This window comes from Anomaloglossus baeobatrachus, chromosome 10 (genome assembly GCF_048569485.1).
Source record: "Anomaloglossus baeobatrachus isolate aAnoBae1 chromosome 10, aAnoBae1.hap1, whole genome shotgun sequence".
Classification (NCBI taxonomy): Eukaryota; Metazoa; Chordata; class Amphibia; order Anura; family Aromobatidae; genus Anomaloglossus; species Anomaloglossus baeobatrachus.
In genome coordinates, this window is record NC_134362.1 from 28,272,562 (window position 1) to 28,298,546 (window position 25,985).

Genomic DNA, 25,985 nt, shown 5'->3' on the forward strand with positions numbered 1-25,985 from the left:
GGGCGATGGGCCGGAGGGACAGATAACAGGGCGATGGGCTAACAGTGCATCCCTACTTCTTCTTTATAACCATGTAGTTCCTGCAGGCGATACTGACCGTGGCCTATAAGATCTTAAACTGAGGGGTTCAATGAGAACATTAACCCCTGCCATCACAGCCAGCTAGTGATGATGACAGCACAGGTATAGAAGCAGATCATTCATATATATGGGGCATCCTCCCAATACTGTCAGCAGACCACCCATCCAGAACATCCTTTTAAAGGGGTTCTCCAGTAGTACGCACTCTGCATCCGCAGAGAATACACGCAGATCATGCATTCACCATGGGAGGCACCACCTACAGTATAGCCAAAAGATATATGACCACTGAAGGTTAGTCTGCAAGGACCCCCCACCAAACCTGACAAGAAGGGTCCCAAAGATGATGTTTGACTGAAGTTCTGCTGTATGTGCTCAACCACTGCTCGATCAACGTCTATGGAGCAGACAATCTGTCCCATGGAAGTGAATGAAGTGAAGCCTGAGCATGCTCACTACCACTCCATTCTCCCCCCGTTCTCATTATTTGGTGGGGGGACCAGAGCTTCTGATTGTTGTCTGATTGTTCCCATCATCTCCCAGTTCCTCAGATTTCTGCAAAGGTCCCATAAATGATCCACTATGTACAAGTGATGTAACGGCACCACCAGGATGTCACAACAGTATAGGGAGAATATGATTGCTAATCTGATCATCTGTCCCCATGTAGCGCATATTGTCAGGAGCACAGCCGACTCCACAGCTCTAGATCTGTACAGGTTTTTAGCTTTATGGTATAATTCTCCTTCACTGCCAGTAAGTACAAAATGCATCAACATGAACACTTCCTTCTTGTAGATTGTCTATTACATCAGTGTACACGAGACTGCAAAATAATCCATCAATGATTACAGGAACACAGCGCCCGGCCGCACCGCTGGAAAATGTACTTTATTCTTATTCCAAATAATTCCATTCACTGAATGAAATGAATTTTCCACCTCGTACATGATTAGCCGCTTATAGGTCTATAGATATAAAAATGTATAGAAGGTATCAGTATACAAAACAAGAAAAGAGCTCAACCAGTGTAAGGTAAAAATGCATCACGAGTAATAAAGAGTTAACGTAACAACTGCAGCAATGTGTGTAACAATGTAGTGTGTGTGTGTAGAAATGGTGTGTGTGCATGCAGCAACGTTGTGTATATATGCCTAACACCGTAGTATGTGTGTGGAAATGGTGTGTCTAGCAATGTAGTATGTGTCTCAAAGTTGTGTGTAGCAACGTTGTGTGTGTGCGCATGTAGCAGTTGTGTGTGTAACAACGTAGTGTGTGTAGCAAAGTTGTGTGTAGCAACGTTTTGTGCGCGCATGTACCAAAGTTGTGTAACAACGTAGTGTGTGTAGCAACGTTGTGTGTGCGCGTGTAGCAACATTGTGTGTGCGCATGTAGCAGTTGTGTGTGTAACAGTGCTTGTGTGTAGCAATGTTGTGTGCGCACATGTAGCAAAGTTGTGTAACAACAGTGTGTGTAGCAACATGTCTGTTTGCGCATGTAGCAAAGATGTGTAACAACGTAGTGTGTGTGGCAAAATTGTGTGTCTGTGCATTTAGCAAAGTTCTGTATGTAACAGCATAGTGTGTATGTGTGTAGCAACGTATTGTGTATAACAATGTTGAGTGTGTGCACATGTAGAAAAGTTGTGTAACTACGTAGTGTGTAGAAATGTTGTGGGTGTGCGCATGTAGCAAAGTTCTGTATGTAACAACATAGTGTGTGTATCAACTGATGTGTATAGCAAAGTTGTGTGTGTAACAAATAAGTGTAACAATCGTTTTGTGTAGCAATGTTGTGTGTGCGCATGTAGCAAAGTTCTGTATGTAACAACATTGTGTATGTAACAACGTAGTGTGTAATAACGGGTGTGTGTATGCAACAACGTAGTGTGTGTGTTACAACAGATGTGTGTAGCAAAGTTGTGTGTGTAACAAAGAAGTGTAACAATTGTTTTGTGTGTAGCAATGTAGTGTGTGTGTGTTGTAGTCTTACAACTAAAGACAGGACTATACAAAAAATATTAAAAGATCTACTCCGATTCCTAGAAGCGCGGTAGATATTTTGATATTTTTATGTATCTTCTTGTTGACAGGGATACACGGCCCCTACCTCCTCCCTGCAACTCTACAGTCCGATCAATAAAAGAACTTTTTGTATTTCGTCTCAGTGTGAGCGCTGGTGTTTTTTTTATTTATATTTTAAGAAAGGACTACATTAGTGGTTCCCATTTGCAGCCTTGAATCTGAGGCCAAATCCATTCTTCTGACGTTCCATTACAGTATCAATATTTTGAAATCTCTGCGTGCTGCCACTGAATTAGGTTTTTGTTGTTTTTTTTTTTTTTTGTTTTTAAAATTACATAGAGAGAAAAGATATTTGCACACTCAACAACCTCATCAGGCCGTAAAGATCTATTTGAAGGTGTTTAATGAGAGACAGTGCAAAGTAAGCCAACTAAAGGGTGGTGTAAACTGTAGCCTAGACAGGCTACACATGCACCATAATGAGCTGCATTAAATAGGTTTGGAACATTTTAAAGATTTTGGCCCAGATTTATTTAGGCTAAGTTCACATTTCCGTTGTTTTGCATCAGTCACATGCGTTGCTTGACGCATGTGACTGATGCGTTGTACACGGATGACAACGGTGACAAAGAAAATAATTTCTTTGTCGGACTCCGTTGTGTGCGGGGGGCGGAGTTCGGGGGGCGGAGCTGAGGACGTCAGTGCCACGGTCTGCATGGCTGGGGACAGGTGTGTGTGTGTGTGTGTGTGTGTGTGTACATGCGTGTGTACATGCGGAGTGCGGGAGGGGGCGGAGCGGGAGGGGGCGGAGCCGAGCGGGGCCGTGGAGCTGAGGACGTCAGTGCCGCGGGGACTGCAGGGCTGGGGGACAAGTGTGTGAGTGTGTGTGTAAGTGTGTGTGTGTGTGAGTGTACACATGCGGAGTGCAGGAGGGGGCGGAGCTGAGTAGTGAAGTGTCGGCCTCCTTGCACACTGTATCCAGGTTAAAATATCGGGTATAAGCAAAGCACTTTTTGCTTGGTTACCCGATATTTATCTTGGATACCAGCTTAGCGCTGGCTCCCCGCCCCCGTAACCACTGTAAATACCGGATAACTAACCAAAGCGCATTGCTTAGTTACCCGATGTTTATCCTGGTTACGGGGGCGGGGAGCCAGAGAGCGCATGCGCAGCGAAATCCTACGGATCGCGCTGCTCAAAAAACGTTACAGGCTGCGTTGCTCCCGCCCGGAGGTCAGTTAAAAACCGACTGACCGCGACGCAGCGGATGCAACGCAGCATCATCAGTCACAATCCGTCACTAATAGAAGCCTATGGGGAAAAAGAGGATTCCTGCAAAATATTTTGCAAGATACCGTAATTCCTCAAGGCTACGGATTGTGACTGATGCAAAACAACGGAAGTGTGAACTTAGCCTAAGGCTGATGCATTTTAAGCAAGTCATGAAAACGAGCGGTAAGGAAAGATGCGCCAAATTCATCAGAAGAACCATGCATCGCTTAGTGAATTTGATGCATCTTAAAACTTGTGTGCAAAAATGTTACTCCAGTCGGTGGCATTTTTAACATAAATTTTGATGAATTTGTGTCAAACCTTGTCCCACTACTTCGGTAGAGCTAGCAAGGACTGGTTAAGAGGAAAAAAAAAAAAAAAAAAAAACAAAAACACCAATTTCTTGGAGTTTTACACCAGAATTCTGGAAAAAAAACCCTCCTGAATCAAGGTGTAGTTTTCTTAAATTTCCACTGTCTGACAGATAGGCTAAGTTCACACTTCCGTTGTTTTGCTTCTGTCGCAATCAGTCGCCTTGAGGAATTATGGTATCCTGCAAAATATTTTGCAGGAATCCGTTTTTTCCCCATAGACTCATATTAGTGACGGATTGTGACTGACGGCCCTGCGTTGCATCCGTCGTGTGACGGATCAGTCGTTTAGTGACTGACCGTCAGGCGGCAGCAACGCTGAATGTAACTTTTTTTGGAGCAGCAGAAAAAAAACGGACTCCGCAGTGTCCGTCACCATCCGTCACAAGCTATAATGGATGTCTATGGTGCTGGATTCCGCCGTAATCTGTCACACGACGGAATCCAGTGCTGGATTCCATCATGCTCTACTGAGCATGCCCAGCATGTTTGGCACACCCATTGGGCTGTCCCAAACACAAACGGATCCGTCAAAAAAAGGACTTACAGCGGATGTAACGGATTAATTTTTTCACAGGATTCCTGCAAACGGAATCCTGTGAAATAACACATCTGTTGCGGATTTAAAACAACGGAAATGTTAACTTAGCCTTAGACAGCTTTAGTAAATCTTCCGCACTGACTCGGACGCATTGGATGTACTGTGCTGGATCCCCCCGCTTTGACTCAGAAGTCGTGATCCCCCTCCAGCCACACCATCCATATAAAAGCAAGAATATGTACCATAGTACCATCAGGAGAATATCTAGATCACTCAGGAAGGACAAGCAGAAAATCAGAATAGAAATGTCTTGATACACAATGCACCCGTCACACACAGCGGGGTTGTTAGAAGGTGCCCACCCGATACGATGACATCCAGTGACTCAGTGGGGTCATGGTTGCTGATCGCGAGTGCAACACTGGAAATGTGAAATATAATAGATTAGCCCCGTCCCTTGTTCGTGTGCTATGATCATTTTAGAAAGAGACTCTGCACTGCAGAGATAACAGGCGTCATGGAGTCCGGCTCCCGGTGCGGTCACAGGCTCAGCTGCCGCTGCAGGTCGTGGATGGAGGCGGCACTTTTTTGGAGAGCGTCAGATACATGTTCTTCGTGTTGTAGGATCCGGGGGTCCCCCAGCACCCCGCTGTCTCCCAGCACACAGGGCACGCTGAGAAACACTTCATTCTGAATGTTGCAGAATCCCTGTGGACAGAGAACAAAATACAGAGATTGACGATGGCGAATCTGAGCAATGTGTGTGTCGTATATATTCTGTCTATAGCATGACGGAGGTCGTATAATAAAAATATTTGCAATTTTCTGATAACATTTGCGCTTCAATTTCTTACCATTTCATGATATGCGTTTGCTGTCATTGGATCCAACCCCCTGCACTCGCTCCGATGCCCCCTGAGATTCCCTTCCAACCCTACCATGCTATGATTCTAAATGGGGATTCTTGTTTACATCACGGACCTGGAAACTGCCAGTCTGGCTCACACAATGGCAAGAAAAACTGCACCATGTGAACAAGGCCTAAGCATGTTGTATCTGTGTAAAACTGGGTCGGGATATGTATTCAGCATCTGAATTCCCATTTACAGACAGCATGGGGGGGTTGGAAATGGGCAGTGTTGAAGGAGATGACTGAATGGGCGTCACAGTGGCTCAGTGGTGGCTCAGTGGTTAGCACTGCAGTCTTGTGGTGGCTCAGTGGTTAGCACTGCAGTCTGGTGGCTCAGTGGTTAGCACTGCAGTCTTGTGGTGGCTCAGTGGTTAGCACTGCAGTCTTGTGGTGGCTCAGTGGTTAGCACTGCAGTCTTGTGGTGGCTCAGTGGTTAGCACTGCAGTCTTGCAGCGCTGGGGTCCTGGGTTCTAATCCCACCAAGGACAACATCTGCAAGGAGTTTGTATGTTCTCCCCGTGTTTGTGTGGGTTTCCTCTGGGTTCTCCGGTTTCTTCCCACACTCCAAAGATATACAGATAGGGAATTTAGATTGTGAGCCCCAATGGGGACAGTGTTGCCAATGTATGTAAAGCGCTGTGGAATTAATAGCACTATAAAATGAATAAAATTATTATTATTATTATTATTATTATTAATAATAGTGGCCGACTAGTTTTCATCCTCTATTTATCCAATAAATTGAGCTACAAACGAAAAAATAAGAAATCTGACTGCGTGCATTAATAATCAGCTTGAGTCATTTAAAAGGAATCTGTCACCAGATTTTTGCTCGCTCATCTGAGAGAAGCATGATGTAGAGATAGAGAACCTGATTCCAGTGATGTGTCACTTACAGAGATGCTTGCTTTCATTTTGATAAAATCAATGTTTTCTCTGCTGCAGATTATTGTTCTAAAGAGCTCATGAATATGCTGGACTATGTGCAGCACGCCAAGTAGTCCTGTAATGATCATCTCCTGCTGATTAAACTGTGATTTTAAAACTACAATAAGCAGCCCAGTAAGTTACACATAGCTGGAATCAAGATCTCTGCCCCTACGTTATACTGTTCTCAGATTCAGTGGCAAAAATCTGGTGACAGATTCCCTTTAACGGGATATGGGCTCCATGGGACGACTGTCACTAGGTTACCTTGAGTTGATCTTGGTGCTGCCTCGCCCCCACCACCCCCCCATCTTTTTTTCTTTCGTCATCTCTTCCCTTGTATTTTACCCATCCCTATTCTTTTCTCCCATTTTAATGTTTTGTGCATTATTGTCATGTTTCCTTAAATGTTCACCTCTCAACAGAGGTTTGTCGTTACCTTAGCAAGTGAAGAAACCGAGTGAATCTTCCTCCTATTTTGCACAATGGTGTCCGTGAGGTCAGCTACAGACAGACCGATGGACCATGACCTCTGACCTTTACCTTTCATGGCCTCCATGGCTCTGTAAGGGTTAATAAAATAGGACTATGATCAAAAACACACATACAAAACTCAGTAATGCAAAACTTTACAGTGGGGACCTTATGCGTTACCTGTTTGTCAGCTGCTCCTGGAAGAGCTTGGGATAGATCTTCCCAGGTTTGTGGTTATTTTCCAAGTCAGGATCACTCCAGGCCGCCACTAAAATAAACAAATCCACAATTTTCAATACATGTCCATTTTCTTTTTTTCAGTGTTTTAAATTTCCAGCAATGTTGCAGCAAAAATGTGAAAAAAACAAAACCTCTGGTATTTTTTTTTCCATTATGGCACTGCTGGAATGGAGCTTTAAATTTAATTTCCCCCCCTCCCATCTCATACTCATCTGCCACAGTCTTCATTTTTTCCAGCAGGGCTCTGGTCGGCCTCCCGTGATTTGTGACCTGCCGGCAGCTCCAATGTTTCATGAAGCAGCAGATCCCAACTCAATACATCTCTATGAGACCCTTGTTCTGGCTCTCATAGACTTGTATTGGGAGCTTGTGATGTAACTTCTGACTTCCGGCCAGTCAAAGGTTAAGTGCACAAGACAGGGCCACGGGACTAGAGAGGTGTCAGTAAAAGATGAAGCCTCCGGAAGGTCAGTATATGACAGGGGTCAGGGCACTTAGATTTACAGCACAAATACAGTAATGGAAAAAAAACCCCAAACAAACATTGGATTGGTGCTTTAAATGTAGTCAGAATCCCCCAATTTGCAATGGTTTGTTCCTCAGTTGAGGAAAACTGACCTGTGCATTATGGAACAAACTACTGCACAAAGATAACGGGGGTTCTGACTACACTAAAAACGGTTTGGGAAATCAGTTACAGGTTTTTTAGTTTTCTCCGTTTTTCTTAGGCCCTCTTCACACGTTAGTGATTCCTTGTTTGTATGTTGCAATTTTTATACAAACCAGAATCACGGACATACGCAGAACCGTTAAAATCAATGGGTCTGCTCACACATCAGTGATTTCTTACTGATTGTGTCTCCGTGCGGCGCACAAGCGGGTCCGTGTGTTCCGCACAGAGACATGTCCGTTTTTCTCTGGCATCACTGATGTCACATGGACCACAAAGTTGTGTGATCCATGACACACGTACCTGAAAAAACGGGTACATTTAAAATAAAGAGCTTTTTACTCACCCGTCTCCAGTGATGCTGTCTTCAGCCGCTGCTGTCTCTGCTTCCAGGCCGGTTAATTATGCTCATGCATGTTCACTGCACAATCAACCCAGAAGTAAAAGCAGAGGGGAGACAGCGGCGGCCGGACACAGGAAAGCCGGAGACATCAGGAGGACCATGGATAACATGAGCGTGGACAGGTGAGTATAATTGCCTTATCTCCATGTATTATCATGCATAGCACATGGATATCACACGTTTGCCAAAATCACGGTACATGGAGGGACATATGCACCTTTATCACGTCAGTAAAAAACGTGTGTTTTTCACTGACGTGTGAAAGGGGCCTTATGGTGATAAATATTAAAGTATTTTAAAGAAATTCCTAGTAACCAATCTGGCTATCAACTTTAGGGTTACATTAAAGCGGTTGTCCACTACTTTTCCACTGATGGCCTAGGATAGGTCATCAATGTCTGATAAGCCGGGGTCCGACACCCTGCACCCCATGTCAATCAGCTGTTGCGAGTGTCACCGGCGGAGGCAGGCAGCCGGAAATGCTCAGTTCCGGAGCTGCCCAGTCAACTGATGGTGGCCGGGGTCGGGTACTGCACATCCACCTCCCATTCAAATCAATAGGAGGTGGCATCGGGAACAGCTGATCAGCGGGGATACCAGCCGATCAGACATTGATGACCTATCCTAAAAGACAGACCATCAATGTAAAAGTAGTGGACAACCCCTTTAAGATTCATTCATTCTCACCTTTATTTGCTCCTTGCTCCCCAATGACCCAGCCTGTCTGGGACTCCTCAGAAGAACTGGTTAATGTTTTGACGACATTCTGAAACCTTGCAGAGTCCAAGTTGCATCCGATACCTAAGACTTGTCTGGAGGGAAGGCCACTCAGTTTCCACGCCACGTAGGTCATTATCTCCACTGCAAACCACAATGAAATGTCACCAAGATGATATTTATGCAGGTGGGAAACATTGACGAATCATATAGGATGTTAAAACGAATCATACTAATGCACCAGCTGAAATATCTTACACCGCGAAGCTTCCAAAACCCTCACACCAAAAAAATATCAATAAAAAAAAATTATATATATTACATATATATATATATATATATATATATATATATATACACATATATCATATATATATATATTTTATTTATATATATAGAATATATATATATATTATATATATATATATATATATATATATATATATATATATATATATATATATATACACATACATTATATATTTACGCATATATATACATATGTGTGTGTGTGTGTCTATGTATTATATATAAATAAATTATATATATATATATATATATATATATATATATATATATAAAATATATATATATATATATATAAAATATATATATATATATATATAAAATATATATATATATATATATAAAATATATATATATATATATAAAATATATATATATATATATATATATATATATATATATATATATATATATATATATATATATATATATATATATATATATATATATATATATATATAAAATATATATATATAAAATATATATATTTTATTTTTTTATTTATATATATAAAATATATATATTTTATTTATATATATATATATATATATATATATATATATATATATATATATATATATAATAAATATATATTATATACACATATATACACACATACACGCAGACATATAACTATTACAGTTTTCACAGCTAGGCCATGGAAGGTAATAGAGGTGAAGCAATTCTAGCGCTCTGCTCTTACCGGGCTGGGAGGCGATGACCAGCACACTGTCCGGGCAGTGATAGGACACGGCAGGCACAAATCCACGCAGAAGATCCACGTTGCTTTGTAAGACCTCCAGGTATGACTGAGCGTTACTCCACGCATTAACAGTTATGACGATGACTTTTGAGCCGATAACAGAGGACAGATCTGAAATAAAGAATATTCTGTATTGCCTCCCGTACACATGGCCGTACAGGCTAACATAATTATTAACCCCTCAAGGAAGCAGCCACTTTAGAGGGCTTTTGGGGGGGTTTTCGCCCCTTTTTTTAGCTGTCAATTTTTTTTCCTGTCAATATTTTGGCTTATTTTTTGCGAGTTGGCGTCATTCTGAATGACAAAAGGTTCACTTTACCATCTGATGTACTGAAAGATTGGAAAAAAAAATTCCAACACAGGTGGAAAAAAAAAACAAAAAAAAAAAAAACAAACAGCAATTGTTATATATATTGTAACAGAAGGTAACGAGGCCAGGCTACAGGAAGAAACAGCCCTGCATGCATTAGTTACTTTCTATAAATCCCAAAGACTTTCATTCTTTAAAGGGAATCTGTCACCAGGTTTTTGCCACCTAATCTGAGAGCAGCATAATGTAGAGTCAGAGACCCGGATTCCAGCGATGTATCACTCACTGAGGTGTTTGCTGTCATTTTGATAAAATCAGTGTTTTCTCTGCAGCAGTTATACAGAGCTCATGAATATGCTGGACTACCTGGCAACACGCTATCTTACAATACCAGAAAGCATGACACCGCAAAATGAGGCCCAATTAATAGCTGTTGTATAGTTATTTTCTCTCATTTTTAAAGGGAATCAGTCACAAGATTTTTGCCACCTAAATTTGAGAGCAGCATAATATAGAAACAGAGATCCTGATTCCAGCGATGTGTCACTAACTGGAATGCTTAGTGTAGTTTTGATAAAATCACTCATTAATCAGCAGGAGATTATCATTAGAGGACTACTTGTTCTGCTGCCAGGTAGTCCAGCGTGTTCATGAGCTCTGTATAACTGCTAGATCTGCAGCAGAGAAAACAGTGATTTTATCAAAGTGACAGCAAACAGCTCAGTAAGTGACACATGGGTGGAATCAGGGTCTCTGTCTCTACATTATGCTGCTCTCAGATGGGAGAGCAAAAACCTGGTGACAGATTTCTTTTAATGAAAGGCAGAGAGACATTAATTACAGGTTCCCAGAGAGTGACCGCTCATACGTAACTACTTCTGTGCTTAAAAGTGGTTATCTGACCTGTTAAAATTCCACTGCATTATTTTAAAACTGTTTTTTAGATTTCAAGTGGCTGGACAATACTTTTAAAAGTTTTCTCACCACGGATTTTCAGGACCACACCGCTCCCGATTTCCTACTTGCTGGGGAGCGGTGCGCTCCTGCTTGACAGTTTGGACCTATGGTATCGACACCCCAATGGCCCCAACTGTGCGCTCTCCAGTGCTGCAAGTGGTGGCAGCTTAATCTCTGCATTATCTGAGAAGTAAAGGGGCGCAGGATCTGCACAGATCCAGTGATCCGGCCAGATGCAAAGCAGTGTTTATAGAAAAGAGCCTGCAAGTGCGCATTTTCGGAGTAGCAAACCTGCCACCTCCGATATACTGCACAGGTAGCCGGTAACCTAGGCAATGAGCAGTAAACAATAGAAGTGAAAATTCCTCTGTTCTTGAGAAGAAAGAAAAATTTTAATAAAAAGTAAATTTAAAAAATTTAATTATGATGGAAAGAAGAACCATGTAAGTGGAGTTTTGGATCACAGGTATTTATACTAATATATATATATATATATATATATATATATATTTTTTTTTTTTTTCTTAGTCCATCACCTACCTTTACTGACTTCCACATTTGGAATCGGGAGAAGTTCCAGGTCCGTGGTTCCGCCGCCTTTTGATCCTCCATCGCTGATATCAAGAAGAACAAGTGTGTCCGCAGCCCTCTGTCCGGGAACATTAATCATGTAAAATTATGATGCAAATTTCAGCAACTCCGCTCCTCGGGGGCTTCATATTAAATAACGTTATGCTCCCGTCCTATAAAGCCTAAAATATCAGGAAAAAAAAAATCCACAAACCCAATACCAAAAAATGCCACTGGCTCTGCATAGTGCAGAAATCCTGATAACTGCCGGACGCTGAATTATTAGAATATAATGCTGTGAATTTATAAAATTTTACATTTTTTGTACCTTTGCAGATATGGCCAGTAGACAAGCCAAAGCCAAATCTCCTCCTCCGATCACTGTGACTTTACTGCGACTTCTTCCACTCACGTCAACACTGTTCACACCTGACAAAGTAATGATATAGTTATTTCGGGGGGCACAGCGTGCCAGTCTCTGCATCTGGGGGTCTCCTCCATAGATCCTTACCATCAGTGACCTGGGAGATGAAGGAAAGCAGCTCCTTCTGCTTGGCGGCTTCTTCAGCAGAGAGGGAGTACAGCGGGAGCTCATCCTCAAATGTTGCTGCCATTTCTTTGATCAGGCCGAGGATAGTAGACTTGGGCTGCAAGAGACAAACTATTATACATAGCATTGACCAGGATTATAGCAGATGGTACAGTAATTGCTGCTATTTAGAATAATTCATATGTCTCCAATAGAATCTGTCATCAGATTTTTGCCCTTTAATCTGAGAGCAGCATAATGTAGGGGCAGAGATCCTGATTCCAGTGATGTGTCACTTACTGGGCTGCTTAGTGTAGATTTGATAAAAAAAAAAAAATCACTGTTTAATCAGCAAGAGATTATCATTACAGGACTGCTTGGTGTGCTGCAGGTAGTCCAGCACATTCATGAGCTCTGTATAACTGCTAGATCTGCAGCAGAAAAAAACATTGATTTTATCAAAATGACAGCAAACAGCTCAGTAAGTGACACATGGCTGGAATCAGGGTCTCTGTCTCTACATTATGCTGCTCTCGGATGGGGGAGCAAAAACCTGGTGACACATCCCCTTTAATGTATACTAAGGGCTTATGACAGCTTTTTTTTTTCAGGGTGAGTCAACAGTTTTCTTGATAACATATGGCACCACTATGATTGCGATGTCCCTGTCAGAGACTGATATCAGGATTTAAGTGGTTAATGATCTATTTCCAGTCGCTGCTGGCTGTATGACACAGCCAGCACCAGCTGTATATAGGGGCACTCAGCTCCTACGCCTGCTCTAGGCACATGGATACAATCTACTAGTATGTCTCATGTCACAAAGGTGTTCAAACCCAGCTTTTCCAGAACCCTGAGGACAATGTGACCCCAGTTTCAATATCTCTGGAAACCCCTGAGAGCGATCTAGAGCGGCCATATTGGCCTTCACCCAGCTTTACCAGACGCAGATGAATGCTACTAACAATTAACAATATTTTTGCAGCAGCAGTAAAGTGATGACTGTCTCCAAGGAGCCTTCGCCTGAACCTAAAACCCTCCTAGGATATAATATTTAGTCACTGCGGCCGCTCATCATCTTCCCTGCTATTTTTGGCTATATTACATCCAGCCATAACTGGAAACTCCGGTCCGGTGAGACAATTACAGGGTGAAGCTCATGTGGTCGCTGTCATGTGAGCGGTATTACATCACACGACTACTGACATTAATGATCATGAGATCTATAACAACTCGCCGTCAGCAACCAATCAGAATCCAGCTCTTATTTTTCAAAGCTCAATTGGAAAATGAAAGCATGGACCTGATTGGTTGCTATGGGCAACTCACATGATTGATGTACTGCATGTACTAATGTTTATATGTCGGATCGCGCCGCTCTTCACCATAGTGACGTGTATATGCTGCGGGACTTACATGGCTCCAGTTCTGAAGGGACGGCAGGTAGATCCGTCCATGGCTGTCTATGTGTTTTCCAACTCGGATCCCCATGTTCTGTGTCGGTTTCAAAAAGCAAAGTGGAGGAGCAAAAGGGTGAGAATCGAGGAGCCACAGGCAGACGGGGATGTTATAGAGGGTTCCTGCAAGACAACGATATACATGTATACACACGTACCGAGTGTCAGCGCCATCATCCCGTACCCCCAGTGTCAGCGCCATCATCCCGTACCCCCAGTGTCAGCGCCATCATCCCGTACCCCCAGTGTCAGCGTCATCATCCCGTACCCCCAGTGTCAGCGTCATCATCCCGTACCCCCAGTGTCAGCGTCATCATCCCGTACCCCCAGTGTCAGCGTCATCATCCCGTACCCCCAGTGTCAGCGTCATCATCCCGTACCCCCAGTGTCAGCGTCATCATCCCGTACCCCCAGTGTCAGCGTCATCATCCCGTACCCCCAGTGTCAGCGTCATCATCCCGTACCCCCAGTGTCAGCGTCATCATCCCGTACCCCCAGTGTCAGCGTCATCATCCCGTACCCCCAGTGTCAGCGTCATCATCCCGTACCCCCAGTGTCAGCGTCATCATCCCGTACCCCCAGTGTCAGCGTCATCATCCCGTACCCCCAGTGTCAGCGTCATCATCCGTACCCCCAGTGTCAGCGTCATTATCCCGTACCCCAGCGTCATTATCCCGTACCCCGAGTGTCAGTGTCATTATCCTGTACCCCCAGTGTCAGCGTCATTATCCTGTACCCCCAGTGTCAGCGTCATTATCCTGTACCCCCAGTGTCAGCGTCATTATCCTGTACCCCCAGTGTCATTATCCTGTACCCCTAGTGTCATTATCCTGTACCCCCAGTGTCATTATCCTGTACCCCCAGTGTCATTATCCTGTACCCCCAGTGTCATTATCCTGTACCCCCAGTGTCATTATCCTGTACCCCCAGTGTCATTATCCTGTACCCCCAGTGTCAGCGTCATTATCCTGTACCCAGAGTGTCAGCGTCATCTTCACGTACCCCAAATATGTGTTTAGCCTCCATACAGACCCCGGTATATACTATATCAGATCTTTATATTGTCAGGTTCTCGCTCATATTTACCCTGGAATTTCATGGGAACTGTTCCTGAGAGATTCAGCAAATCCTTCTGAGATCCGTCTTTAAATGCTAAAAATAAATAAAATTGTCAATATTTTTCATTAAATTAGGACACAAAGGAGAATAGACAATTCAAAGAATGATAAAGCATCGGCCGGTGGTATTTAGATGCTGCGTGGCGCTGATATTGAGACTGTGCTATTGTAAGATCTCTCCAGTTTCATAAATTGTAACGTTCTTATACTCCCCCACAATAATGGGGTGCTGCCTGTGACGACATGGACTCTGTCAGTGCCTAGCATGGGTTAAGTTCTTAAAATTCAGCCAGACATGAAGATAGTTTGTTTATAGACAGGGGATAAGCCCCTCATTGTTTCTACAAGACTCTTAAGGTACCGTCACACTAAGCAACATCGCTAGGAACATCGCTGCTGAGGCACAACTTGCTAGCGATGTCGCTGTGTGTGACATCCAGCAACAACCTGGCCCCTGCTGTGAGGTCGCCGGTTGTTGCTGAATGTCCTGGGCCATTTTTTAGTTGTTGCTGTCCCGCTGTGAAGCACACATCGCTGTGTATGACAGCGACAGAGCAACAACTGAATGTGCAGGCAGCAGGGAGCCAGCTTCTGCGGACGCTGGTAACCAATGTAAACATCGGGTAACCAAGAAGCCCTTTCCTTGGTTACCCGATATTTACCTTCGTTACCAGCGTCCGCCGCTCTCAGCTGTCAGTGCCGGCTCCTGCTCTGTGCACACGTAGCAGAGTACACATCGGGTAATTAACCCGATGTGTACTGTGGCTAGGAGTGCAGGGAACAGGGAGCCGGCACTGGCAGTGTGAGAGCGGCGGACGCTGGTAACGAGGATAAATATCGGGTAACCAAGGGAAGGGCTTCTTGGTTACCCGATGTTTACCATGGTTACCAGCGTCCGCAGAAGCCAGCTCCCTGCTGCCTGCAGACGTAGCAGAGTACACATCGGGTAATTAACCCGATGTGTACTGTGGCTAGGCGTGCAGGGAGCCAGCGCTAAGCGGTGTGCGCTGGTAACCAAGGTAAATATTGGGTTGGTTACCCGATATTTACCTTAGTTACCAAGCGCAGTATCGCTTCCATGTATAGCGACGCTCCAGCGATCCCTGCCAGGTCAGGTTGCTGGGGGGGATCGCTGGAGCGTCGCTTAGTGTGACATCTCACCAGCGACCTCCTAGCAACTTACCAGCGATCCCTATCAGGTTGTATCGTTGTTGGGATCGCTGGTAAGTTGTTTAGTGTGACTGGGCCTTTAGGAGTCTACTGTTACAGTTCTTGTTGACTCATGTAATTGCCTTGGCCAGTGAAGGCCAGACACCCAGACAAATCAATTATGCGAACCTCCCATTGTATTATATGTATTGCTACATGTGATGTTACTTAGCTGTCTCTCCCTCGTCTGTGGATATTTTCTATATGGCTTGAAATCTAGCCAATAAGAGCCCAGTCTTATCCACCAATCGTGAAGACTCCAATGGTCTGAATGGAGAGCTCACGGGTATAAGAAGGAGGACTGTCCATTGCCCGGGTAGACTCTTGCTACATGCTCCCAATCTAGGACCTGCAGATCCGATTGGCAAGCCATAACCAAACCTAGGTTATAATACGATATGAACTTCAGCATCAAATACAAGGATTCCGCTGAGCTATCAAGGACTACCTAAGGAAGGAATCCAGCTTGGGACAATCCAATCACCTGACTACAGGCTGAAGGGTGACAATGAAAAGAAACAGATCTTAAGGTGGCTTTACACACTGCAACATCGCAAACGACATCGCTGTAACGTCACCGGTTTTGTGACGTCACAGCGACCTCCCCAGCGACATTGCAGTGTGTGAAACACATCAGCGACCTGGCCCCTGCTGTGAAGTTGTGATCGCTACAAATCGTTCAGGACCATTCTTTGGTCCTTTGTTTCCCGCTGTGCAGCATGATCGCTAGAAAGTCTCAGTGTGTAAAGGGGACTTTACAGCAACTCCGCGGCTCTGTCTGTGTAGCGTCCTGATTAGCGGTCACCTGTGAAGGATTCACCGGTGACCGCTAATCCCCCGAGTGACTGAAGTGTCCCCCCCTCTCTCATACTCACCGATCCCCGATCACCGGCGCTGCACGGCGTTCACACTGCTCCGGCGGCTTTTCCCTTTTTGAAAAAGCCGGCCGCTCATTAAACAATTTCGTATTCCCTGCTTTTCCCCGCCCACCGGCAAATATGATTGGTTGCAGTGAGACATGCCCACACGCTGAGTGACAGCTGTGTCACTGCACCCAATCACAGCAGACGGTGGGCGTGTCTATACTGTGCAGTAAAATAAATATATAAATAAATAAATAAATAAATAAATAAATAATTAAAAAATCCGGCGTGCGGGTCCCCCCCAATTTTAATACCAGCCAGATAAAGCCATACGGCTGCAGGCTGGTATTCTCAGGATGGGGAGCTCCACGTTATGGGGAGCCCCCCAGCCTAACAATATCAGTCAGCAGCCGCCCAGAATTGCCGCATACATTAGATGCGACAGTTCTGGGACTGTACCCGGCTCTTCCCGATTTGCCCTGGTGCGTTGGCAAATCGGGGTAATAAGGAGTTATTGGCAGCCCATAGCTGCCAATAAGTCCTAGATTAATCATGTCAGGCGTCTCCCCGAGAAACCTTCCATGATTAATCTGTAAATTACAGTAAATAAACACACACCCGAAAAATCCTTTATTAGAAATAAAAAACACTAACAAATTCCCTCATCACCAATTTATTAACCCCGACAAAGCCCTCCTTGTCCGGCGTACTCCACAGTCCTCCAGCGTCGCGTCCAGCTCTGCTGCATGGAGGTGATAGGAGCAGCAGAAGACATAGCCGCTCCTGTCACCTCCACGCAGCTAATGAAGAGAGCCGTGTGATCGGCTGAGCTGTCACTGAGGTTACCCGCGGCCACCGCTGTATCCAGTGACAGCGGGTAACCTCAGTGACAGTCCAGCTGATCGCGCTACTCACCGCCGCTCCGGTCAGCTCCACGCAGCAAATGAGGTGAGTAGCGCGATCAGCTGAGCTGTCACTGAGGTTACCCGCGGCCACCGCTGTATCCAGGTAACCTCAGCCGATCACACGGCTCTCTTCATTAGCTGCGTGGAGGTGACAGGAGCGGCTGTGTCTTCTGCAGCTCCTGTCACCTGCATGCAGCTGAGATAGAAGCGATGCTGGAGGACCGTGGATTACGCCGGACAAGGAGGGCTTTGTCGGGATTAAGAAATTGGTGATGAGGGAATTTGTTAGTGTTTTTTATTTCTAATAAAGGATTTTTCGGGTGTGTGTTTATTTACCGTCACTTACAGATAAATCATGGAAGGTTTCTCGGGGAGACGCCTGACATGATTAATCTAGGACTTATTGGCAGCTATGGGCTGCCAATAACTCCTTATTACCCCGATTTGCCAACGCACCAGGGCAAATCGGGAAGAGCCGGGTACAGTCCCAGATCTGTCGCATCTAATGTATGCGGCAATTCTGGGCGTCTGCTGGCTGATATTGTTAGGCTGGGGGGCTCCCCATAACGTGGGGCTCCCCATCCTGAGAATACCAGCCTGCAGCCGTATGGCTTTATCTGGCTGGTATTAAAATAGGGGGGGACCGCACGCCGGATTTTTTAATTATTTATTTATTTACACGGCACACAGAGCCGCGCGGCATTAAATGAAGTCGGGTGAAGTTCACCTGCTTTTTTGACACGTCCCCAACGACCAGCTAGTCGCTCTGCAGGTCCGGATCGCTGTTTGGTCGTTGGCCAGGTCTGCCTGTTTGACAGCTCACCAGAGACTTTGTAGCGATCCCGGCTAGGTTGAGATCGCAGGTTGGATCGCTAGAAAGTCTCAGTGTGTAAACCCGGCTTTACACCATGTACTATCAGCAGAGACCACTGTACAGATAAGGGGACAGCAGAGCTTGGGTGTTGGTGCACAGAGGCCAAAATTTATTCATCTTCCACTAAGGAACAAAACTGACCCAAAACTCTGCACTGGCAGTGGGTTCTTCACCAGAATAAAAGGCGACCGCCTTCTAGAACCTCGTGCTTATTCAGAGTCCTAATCTGTCATTGAGGACATTCCTCTAGCTCCAATGCGTTTCCCCAAACAAGGTTCTTCAGGCCGCGCCCAGGACTACACCACCGACCACACAAGACGTGGACTCCTTGCCGAAGACTACACCACCGACCACACAAGACGTGGACTCCATGCCCAAGACTACACCACCGACCACACAAGACGTGGACTCCTTGCCCAAGACTACACCACCGACCACACAAGACATGGACTCCATGCCCAAGACTACACCACCGACCACACAAGACGTGGACTCCGTGCCCAAGACTACACCACTGACCACACAAGACGTGGACTCCGTGCCCAAGACTACACCACCGACCACACAAGACGTGGACTCCGTGCCCAAGACTACACAAGACGTGGACTCCGTGCCCAAAACTACACCACTGACCACACAAGACGTGGACTCCGTGCCCAAGACTACACCACCGACCACACAAGATGTGGACTCCGTGCCCAAGACTACACAAGACATGGACTCCGTGCCCAAGACTACACCACCGACCACACAAGACGTGGACTTCGTGCCCAAGACTACACCACCGACCACACAAGACGTGGACTCCGTGCCCAAGACTACACCACCGACCACACAAGACGTGGACTCCGTGCCCAAGACTACACCACCGACCACACAAGACGTGGACTCCGTGCCCAAGACTACACCACCGACCACACAAGACGTGGACTCCGTGCCCAAGACGTGCCCTGCAGCAGATTCCCAAGCCCCTGAATTCCGCGACATTACACGACCCGATGATCCCGAGAGACTGAACCACTTACTGTAGGTGTCCATAGAATAGAGGAAGCGGGGGAAGGAGCGGTGCACGTCCTTCAGCTCCTCAATAGTCAGGTCTCGAAACTTATACTGTGGAAATAAGAGAGTAAAGTACTAGTCATATAACTTCACTATCAGAATAGCACTAGTTATACTATGTCACTATCAATAACAGTATAATACTAGTTATACGACGTCACTATTGGCACAGTACTAGTTATATGATGTCAGTATCAGTATAGTACTAGTTATACAACGTCAGTATCGGGAACAGTATAGTACTAGTTACACTATGTCACTATTGGTAAAAGTACAGTGCTAGTTATACATCAGTATAGTACAAGTTATACAGTTGCCTATCGGCACAGTACTAGTTATAGGACTTCCCTATCGGCACAGTACTAGTTATAGGACTTCCCTATCGGCACAATACTAGTTATAGGACTTCCCTATCGGCACAGTACTAGTTATAGGACTTCCCTATCGGCACAGTACTAGTTATAGGACTTCCCTATCGGCACAGTACTAGTTATAGGACTTCCCTATCGGCACAGTACTAGTTATATGACTTCCCTATCGGCACAGTACTAGTTATATGACTTCCCTATCGGCACAGTACTAGTTATATGACTTCACTATCGGCACAGTACTAGTTATATGACTTCACTATCGGCACAGTACTAGTTATATGACTTCACTATCGGCACAGTACTAGTTATATGACTTCACTATCGGCACAGTACTACCGTAGTTATATGACTTCACTATCGGCACAGTACTAGTTATAGGAGTTAATTATCGGCACAGTATTAGTTCAATGACTTCCCTATCGGCACAGTACTAGTTATAGGAGTTCACTATCAGCATAGTACTAGTTATAGGAGTTCACTATCGGCACATTACTAGTTATATGAGTTCACTATCGGCACAGTACTAGTTATACGATGCCATTATCAGTAAATAACAGTGTAGTACTAGTATATGACGTCACTGTCAGTACAGTAGTTACACACTTGTAGAAGTCATGTGATTCTGGCACAGTACAGGACTACATGGGGTTGCGGTGGTCATGTGATTGTCCCTCTCCGGCCCCCGTCTCTCACCTTCCCCAGCCGCTGCCTCATCAGCTCCACACTGAACTCCATGTCTCCCCGAGCTCCCGGCTTCTCTTCCTGCTTCCTCTGCAGAGCCCGGGACAGCAGCGGGGAGGAGCCGCCGACACATCACTGCCACAGCCCGCCGCCTCCTCCGGTGTAAGCTGAGCTCAACTTCCTCCACATGTTTATATTCACTGCACTCCCCTCACACACTGCACTCCCCTCACACACTGCACCAGAGCCCGATCCTCACAGTGCACTCACCTCACACACTGCACCAGAGCCCGATCCTCACAGTGCACTCACCTCACACACTGCACCAGAATCCGTCCTCACCCTGCACTCCCCCACACACTGCACCAGTGCCCGTCCTCCCCTCACACACTGCACCAGAGCCCGTCCTCCCCTCACACACTGCACCAGTGCCCGTCCTCCCCTCACACACTGCACCAGTGCCCGTCCTCACCCTGCACTCCCCTCACACACTGCACCAGAGCCCGTCCTCCCCTCACACACACTGCACCAGAGCCCGTCCTCCCCTCACACACTGCACCAGAGCCCGTCCTCACCCTGAACTCCCCTCACACACTGCACCAGTGCCCGTCCTCACCTCACACACTGCACCAGAGCCCGTCCTCCCCTCACACACACTGCACCAGAGCCCGTCCTCCCCTCACACACTGCACCAGAGCCCGTCCTCACCCTGAACTCCCCTCACACACTGCACCAGAGCCCGTCCTCACCTCACACACTGCACCAGAACCCGTCCTCACCCTGCACTCCCCCACACACTGCACCAGTGCCCGTCCTCACACTTCACTCCCCTCACACACTGCACCAGTGCCCGTCCTCCCCTCACACACTGCACCAGAGCCCGTCCTCACCCTGCACTCCCCTCACACACTGCACCAGTGCCCGTCCTCCCCTCACACACTGCACCAGAGCCCGTCCTCCCCTCACACACTGCACCAGAGCCCGTCCTCACAGTGCACTCCCCTCACACACTGCACCAGTGCCCGTCCTCCCCTCACACACTGCACCAGAGCCCGTCCTCACAGTGCACTCCCCTCACACACTGCACCAGAGCCCATCCTCCCCTCACACACTTCACTCCCCTCACACACTTCACTCCCCTCACACACTGCACCAGAGCCCGTCCTCACCCTGCACTCCCCCACACACTGCACCAGTGCCCGTCCTCCCCTCACACACTGCACCAGAGCCCGACCTCCCCTCACACACTGCACCAGAGCCCGTCCTCACCCTGCACTCCCCTCACACTGCACCAGTGCCCGTCCTCCCCTCACACACTGCACCAGAGCCCGTCCTCACAGTGCACTCCCCTCACACACTGCACCAGAGCCCGTCCTCCCCTCACACACTTCACTCCCCTCACACACTGCACCAGTGCCCGTCCTCCCCTCACACACTGCACCAGTGCCCGTCCTCCCCTCACACACTGCACCAGAGCCTGTCCTCACCCTGCACTCCCCTCACACTTCACCAGTGCCCGTCCTCCCCTCACACACTGCACCAGAGCCCGTCCTCACAGTGCACTCCCCTCACACACTGCCCCAGAGCCCGTCCTCCCCTCACACACTTCACTCCCCTCACACACTGCACCAGAGCCCGTCCTCCCCTCACACACTGCACCAGTGCCCGTCCTCCCCTCACACACTGCACCAGAGCCCATCCTCACCCTGCACTTCCCTCACACACTGCACCAGAGCCCGTCCTCACAGTGCACTCCCCTCACACACTGCACCAGAGCCCGTCCTCCCCTCACACACTTCACTCCCCTCACACACTTCACTCCCCTCACACATTTCACTCCCCTCACACACTGCACCAGAGCCCGTCCTCCCCTCACACACTGCACCAGAGCCCGTCCTCCCCTCACACACTGCACCAGAGCCCGTCCTCCCCTCACACACTGCACCAGAGCCTGTCCTCACACTGCACTCCCCTCACACACTGCACCAGAGCCCGTCCTCACACTTCACTCCCCTCACACACTGCACCAGAGCCCGTCCTCCCCTCACACACTGCACCAGAGCCCGTCCTCCCCTCACACACTGCACCAGAGCCCGTCCTCCCCTCACACACTGCACCAGAGCCTGTCCTCACGCTGCACTCCCCTCACACACTGCACCAAAGCCCGTCCTCACACTGCACTCCCCTCACACACTGCACCAGAGCCCGTCCTCCCCTCACACGCTGCACCAGAGCCCGTCCTCTCCTCACACACTGCACCAGAGCCCGTCCTCTCCTCACACACTGCACCAGAGCCCGTCCTCTCCTCACACACTGCACCAGAGCCCGTCCTCTTCTCACATACTGCACTCCCCTCACACACTGCACCAAAGCCCGTCCTCACACTGCACTCCCCTCACACACTGCACCAGAGCCTTTCCTCTCCTCACACACTGCACCAGAGCCTTTCCTCTCCTCACACACTGCACCAGAGCCCGTCCTCTCCTCACACACTGCACCAGAGCCCGTCCTCTCCTCACACACTGCACCAGAGCCTGTCCTCACACTGCACTCCCCTCACATACTGCGCCAGAGCTCGTCCTCACACTGCACTCCCCTCACACACTGTACCAGAGCCCGTCCTCCCCTCACACACTGCACCAGAGCCCGTTCTCACAGAGCACTCCCCTCACACACACTGCACCAGAGCCCCGTCCTCACACATTGGATTCCCCTCACACACTGCACCAGAGCCCGTCCTCACACATTGGATTCCCCTCACACACTGCACCAGAGCCCTGTCCTCACACACTGCACCAGAGCCCTGTCCTCACACACTGCACCAGAGCCCTGTCCTCACACACTGCACCAGAGCCCTGTCCTCACACACTGCACCAGAGCCCTGTCCTCACACACTGCACCAGAGCCCCGTCCTCACACACTGCACCAGAGCCCCGTCCTCACACATTGGATTCCCCTCACACACTGCACCAGAGCCCGTCCTCCCAGTGCACTCCCCTCACACACTGCACCAGAGCCTGTCCTTCCCTCCCACTGCACCAGAGCCGTCCTCACCTCACACACTGCACTAGAACCTGTCCTCACAGTGCACTCCCCTCACACACTGCACCAGAGCCCCGTCCTCACACTGCACTCCCCTCACACACTGCACCAAAGCCCGTCCTCACACTGCACTCTCCTCACACACTGCACCAGAGCCCGTCCTCTCCTCACACACTGCACCAGAGCCCGTCCTCTCCTCACACACTGCACCAGAGCCCGTCCTCCCCTCACACACTGCACCAGAGCCCGTCCTCACACTGCACTCCCCTCACACAATGCACCAGAGCCCTGTCCTCACATATTGAATTCCCCTCACACACTGCACCAGAGCCCCGTCCTCACACACTGCACCAGAGCCCCATCCTCACACATTGGATTCCCCTCACACACTGCGCCAGAGCCCGTCCTCACACTGCACTCTCCTCACACACTGCACCAGAGCCCGTCCTCACGCACTGCACCAGAGCCCGTCCTCACACTGCACTCCCCTCACACACTGCGCCAGAGCCCGTCCTCACACTGCACTCTCCTCACACACTGCACCAGAGCCCGTCCTCACACTGCACTCCCCTCACACACTGCGCCAGAGCCTGTCCTCACACTGCACTCCCCTCACACACTGCACCAAAGCCCGTCCTCACACTGCACTCCCCTCACACACTGCACCAGAGCCTGTCCTCCCCTCACACACTGCACCAGAGCCCGTCCTCTCCTCACACACTGCACCAGAGCCCGTCCTCTCCTCACACACTGCACCAGAGCCCGTCCTCTCCTCACACACTGCACCAGAGCCCGTCCTCTCCTCACACACTGCACTCCCCTCACACACTGCACCAAAGCCCGTCCTCACACTGCACTCCCCTCACACACTGCACCAGAGCCTTTCCTCTCCTCACACACTGCACCAGAGCCTTTCCTCTCCTCACACACTGCACCAGAGCCTTTCCTCTCCTCACACACTGCACCAGAGCCTTTCCTCTCCTCACACACTGCACCAGAGCCCGTCCTCTCCTCACACACTGCACCAGAGCCCGTCCTCACACTGCACTCCCCTCGCACACTGCGCCAGAGCCCGTCCTCACACTTCACCAGAGCCCATCCTCCCCTCACACACTGCACCAGAGCCCGTCCTCACAGTGCACTCCCCTAACACACACTGCACAAGAGCCTGTCCTCACAGTGCACTCCCCTCACACACTGCACCAGAGCCCCGTCCTCACACATTGGATTCCCCTCACACACTGCACCAGAGCCCCGTCCTACGGCAGCAGTAGCACTGGCAGGATGCAAGTCCTTATCTGATGAGGCTGAAGATACAGCAGCAGTAGCACTGGCAGGATCCAAGTCCTTTTACTCTTGGCAGTCCTGTAGCCCACTCATCCTAACTGCTACCTCTGTCAGAGCTTCATTTACTTTAGTAAGCTGTTGATAATCCAGCTATATATGATGACTTGGGTCCACATACACAGCTGCCAGAAGAATTTTATTTTTTAAGAGCAGTGTCTCAGTTTCATTGAAGCAGAAATGCCATCTGAAATTAAACCTCCTCTTTGGGACAGGAAAAACAGCAAGTTATATCACACCTTTATGAAAACGTCCGGAGTTAAATCCTCAGCTTGTAATTTTTTAGTCACTGTAAATGGGTGATGAAGCAATTCCATAAATTCAGCCATCTGTGTCCATTGACCTTCATTTAGTGTTATCTGAGGGTCGGCCATGTCTACAAGAAAGGGGGTTCAGCTCAAGCAATTGCTCAATCATTAGATAAGTGCTGCCCCACCGAGTGGCTTGATCGACAATTGCCCCTTTTCCAGCACATCTCTTCAAGATGGAATCAATTTTAGGGGTTCTGGCGGCAATAACCAACTTCCTCACTTTGCCAATCACAGTTCCAGCATGTCCCTCTTGCAGACTCTTATTGCCAACTGCAGCGTGTGCACAACACAGCGCATGTGAGGAATAGGAGAGAGATGTTAAGCAGCTTCAACAAGATCATCAAATGCTAAAGGATTATTTTACTACACTGTGTGCAGAATTGTTAGACAAATGAGTATTTTGATCACATGATACTTTTTATACATGTCGTCCTACTCCAAGCTGTATAGGCTGAGCGCCAACTACCAATTAAGTAAATCAGGTGATGTGCATCTCTGTAATGAGGAGGGGTGCGGTGTAATGACATCAACACCCTATATAACGTGTGCTTAATCATTAGACATCTTCCTTTCCTTTGGCAAAATGTGTCAGAAGAGAGATTTGACGGGCTCTGAAAAGTCCAAAATTGTGAGATGCCTTGCAGAGGGATGCAGCAGTCTTGAAATTGCCAAACCTTTGAAGCATG

The 25,985-nt window shown here is 47.7% G+C and overlaps 1 protein-coding gene across 1 annotated transcript; it reads right to left on the bottom strand.

Annotated features, from left to right (window-relative positions):
- Window positions 1-909: 909 nt before the first annotated feature.
- UEVLD (UEV and lactate/malate dehyrogenase domains) lies at window positions 910-20,851 on the bottom strand. The gene is made up of 12 exons (XM_075325188.1): window positions 20,615-20,851; window positions 19,517-19,601; window positions 14,609-14,674; window positions 13,482-13,645; window positions 12,048-12,183; window positions 11,865-11,965; window positions 11,507-11,615; window positions 9,640-9,810; window positions 8,601-8,774; window positions 6,781-6,868; window positions 6,566-6,689; window positions 910-4,997 (listed from the first exon to the last, which is right to left on the bottom strand). Exons 1-12 carry the CDS (start codon window positions 20,654-20,656, stop codon window positions 4,830-4,832), a joined length of 1,428 nt encoding a protein of 475 aa, XP_075181303.1. The 5' UTR covers window positions 20,657-20,851; the 3' UTR covers window positions 910-4,829.
- Between the last annotated feature and the right edge of the window lie 5,134 nt (window positions 20,852-25,985).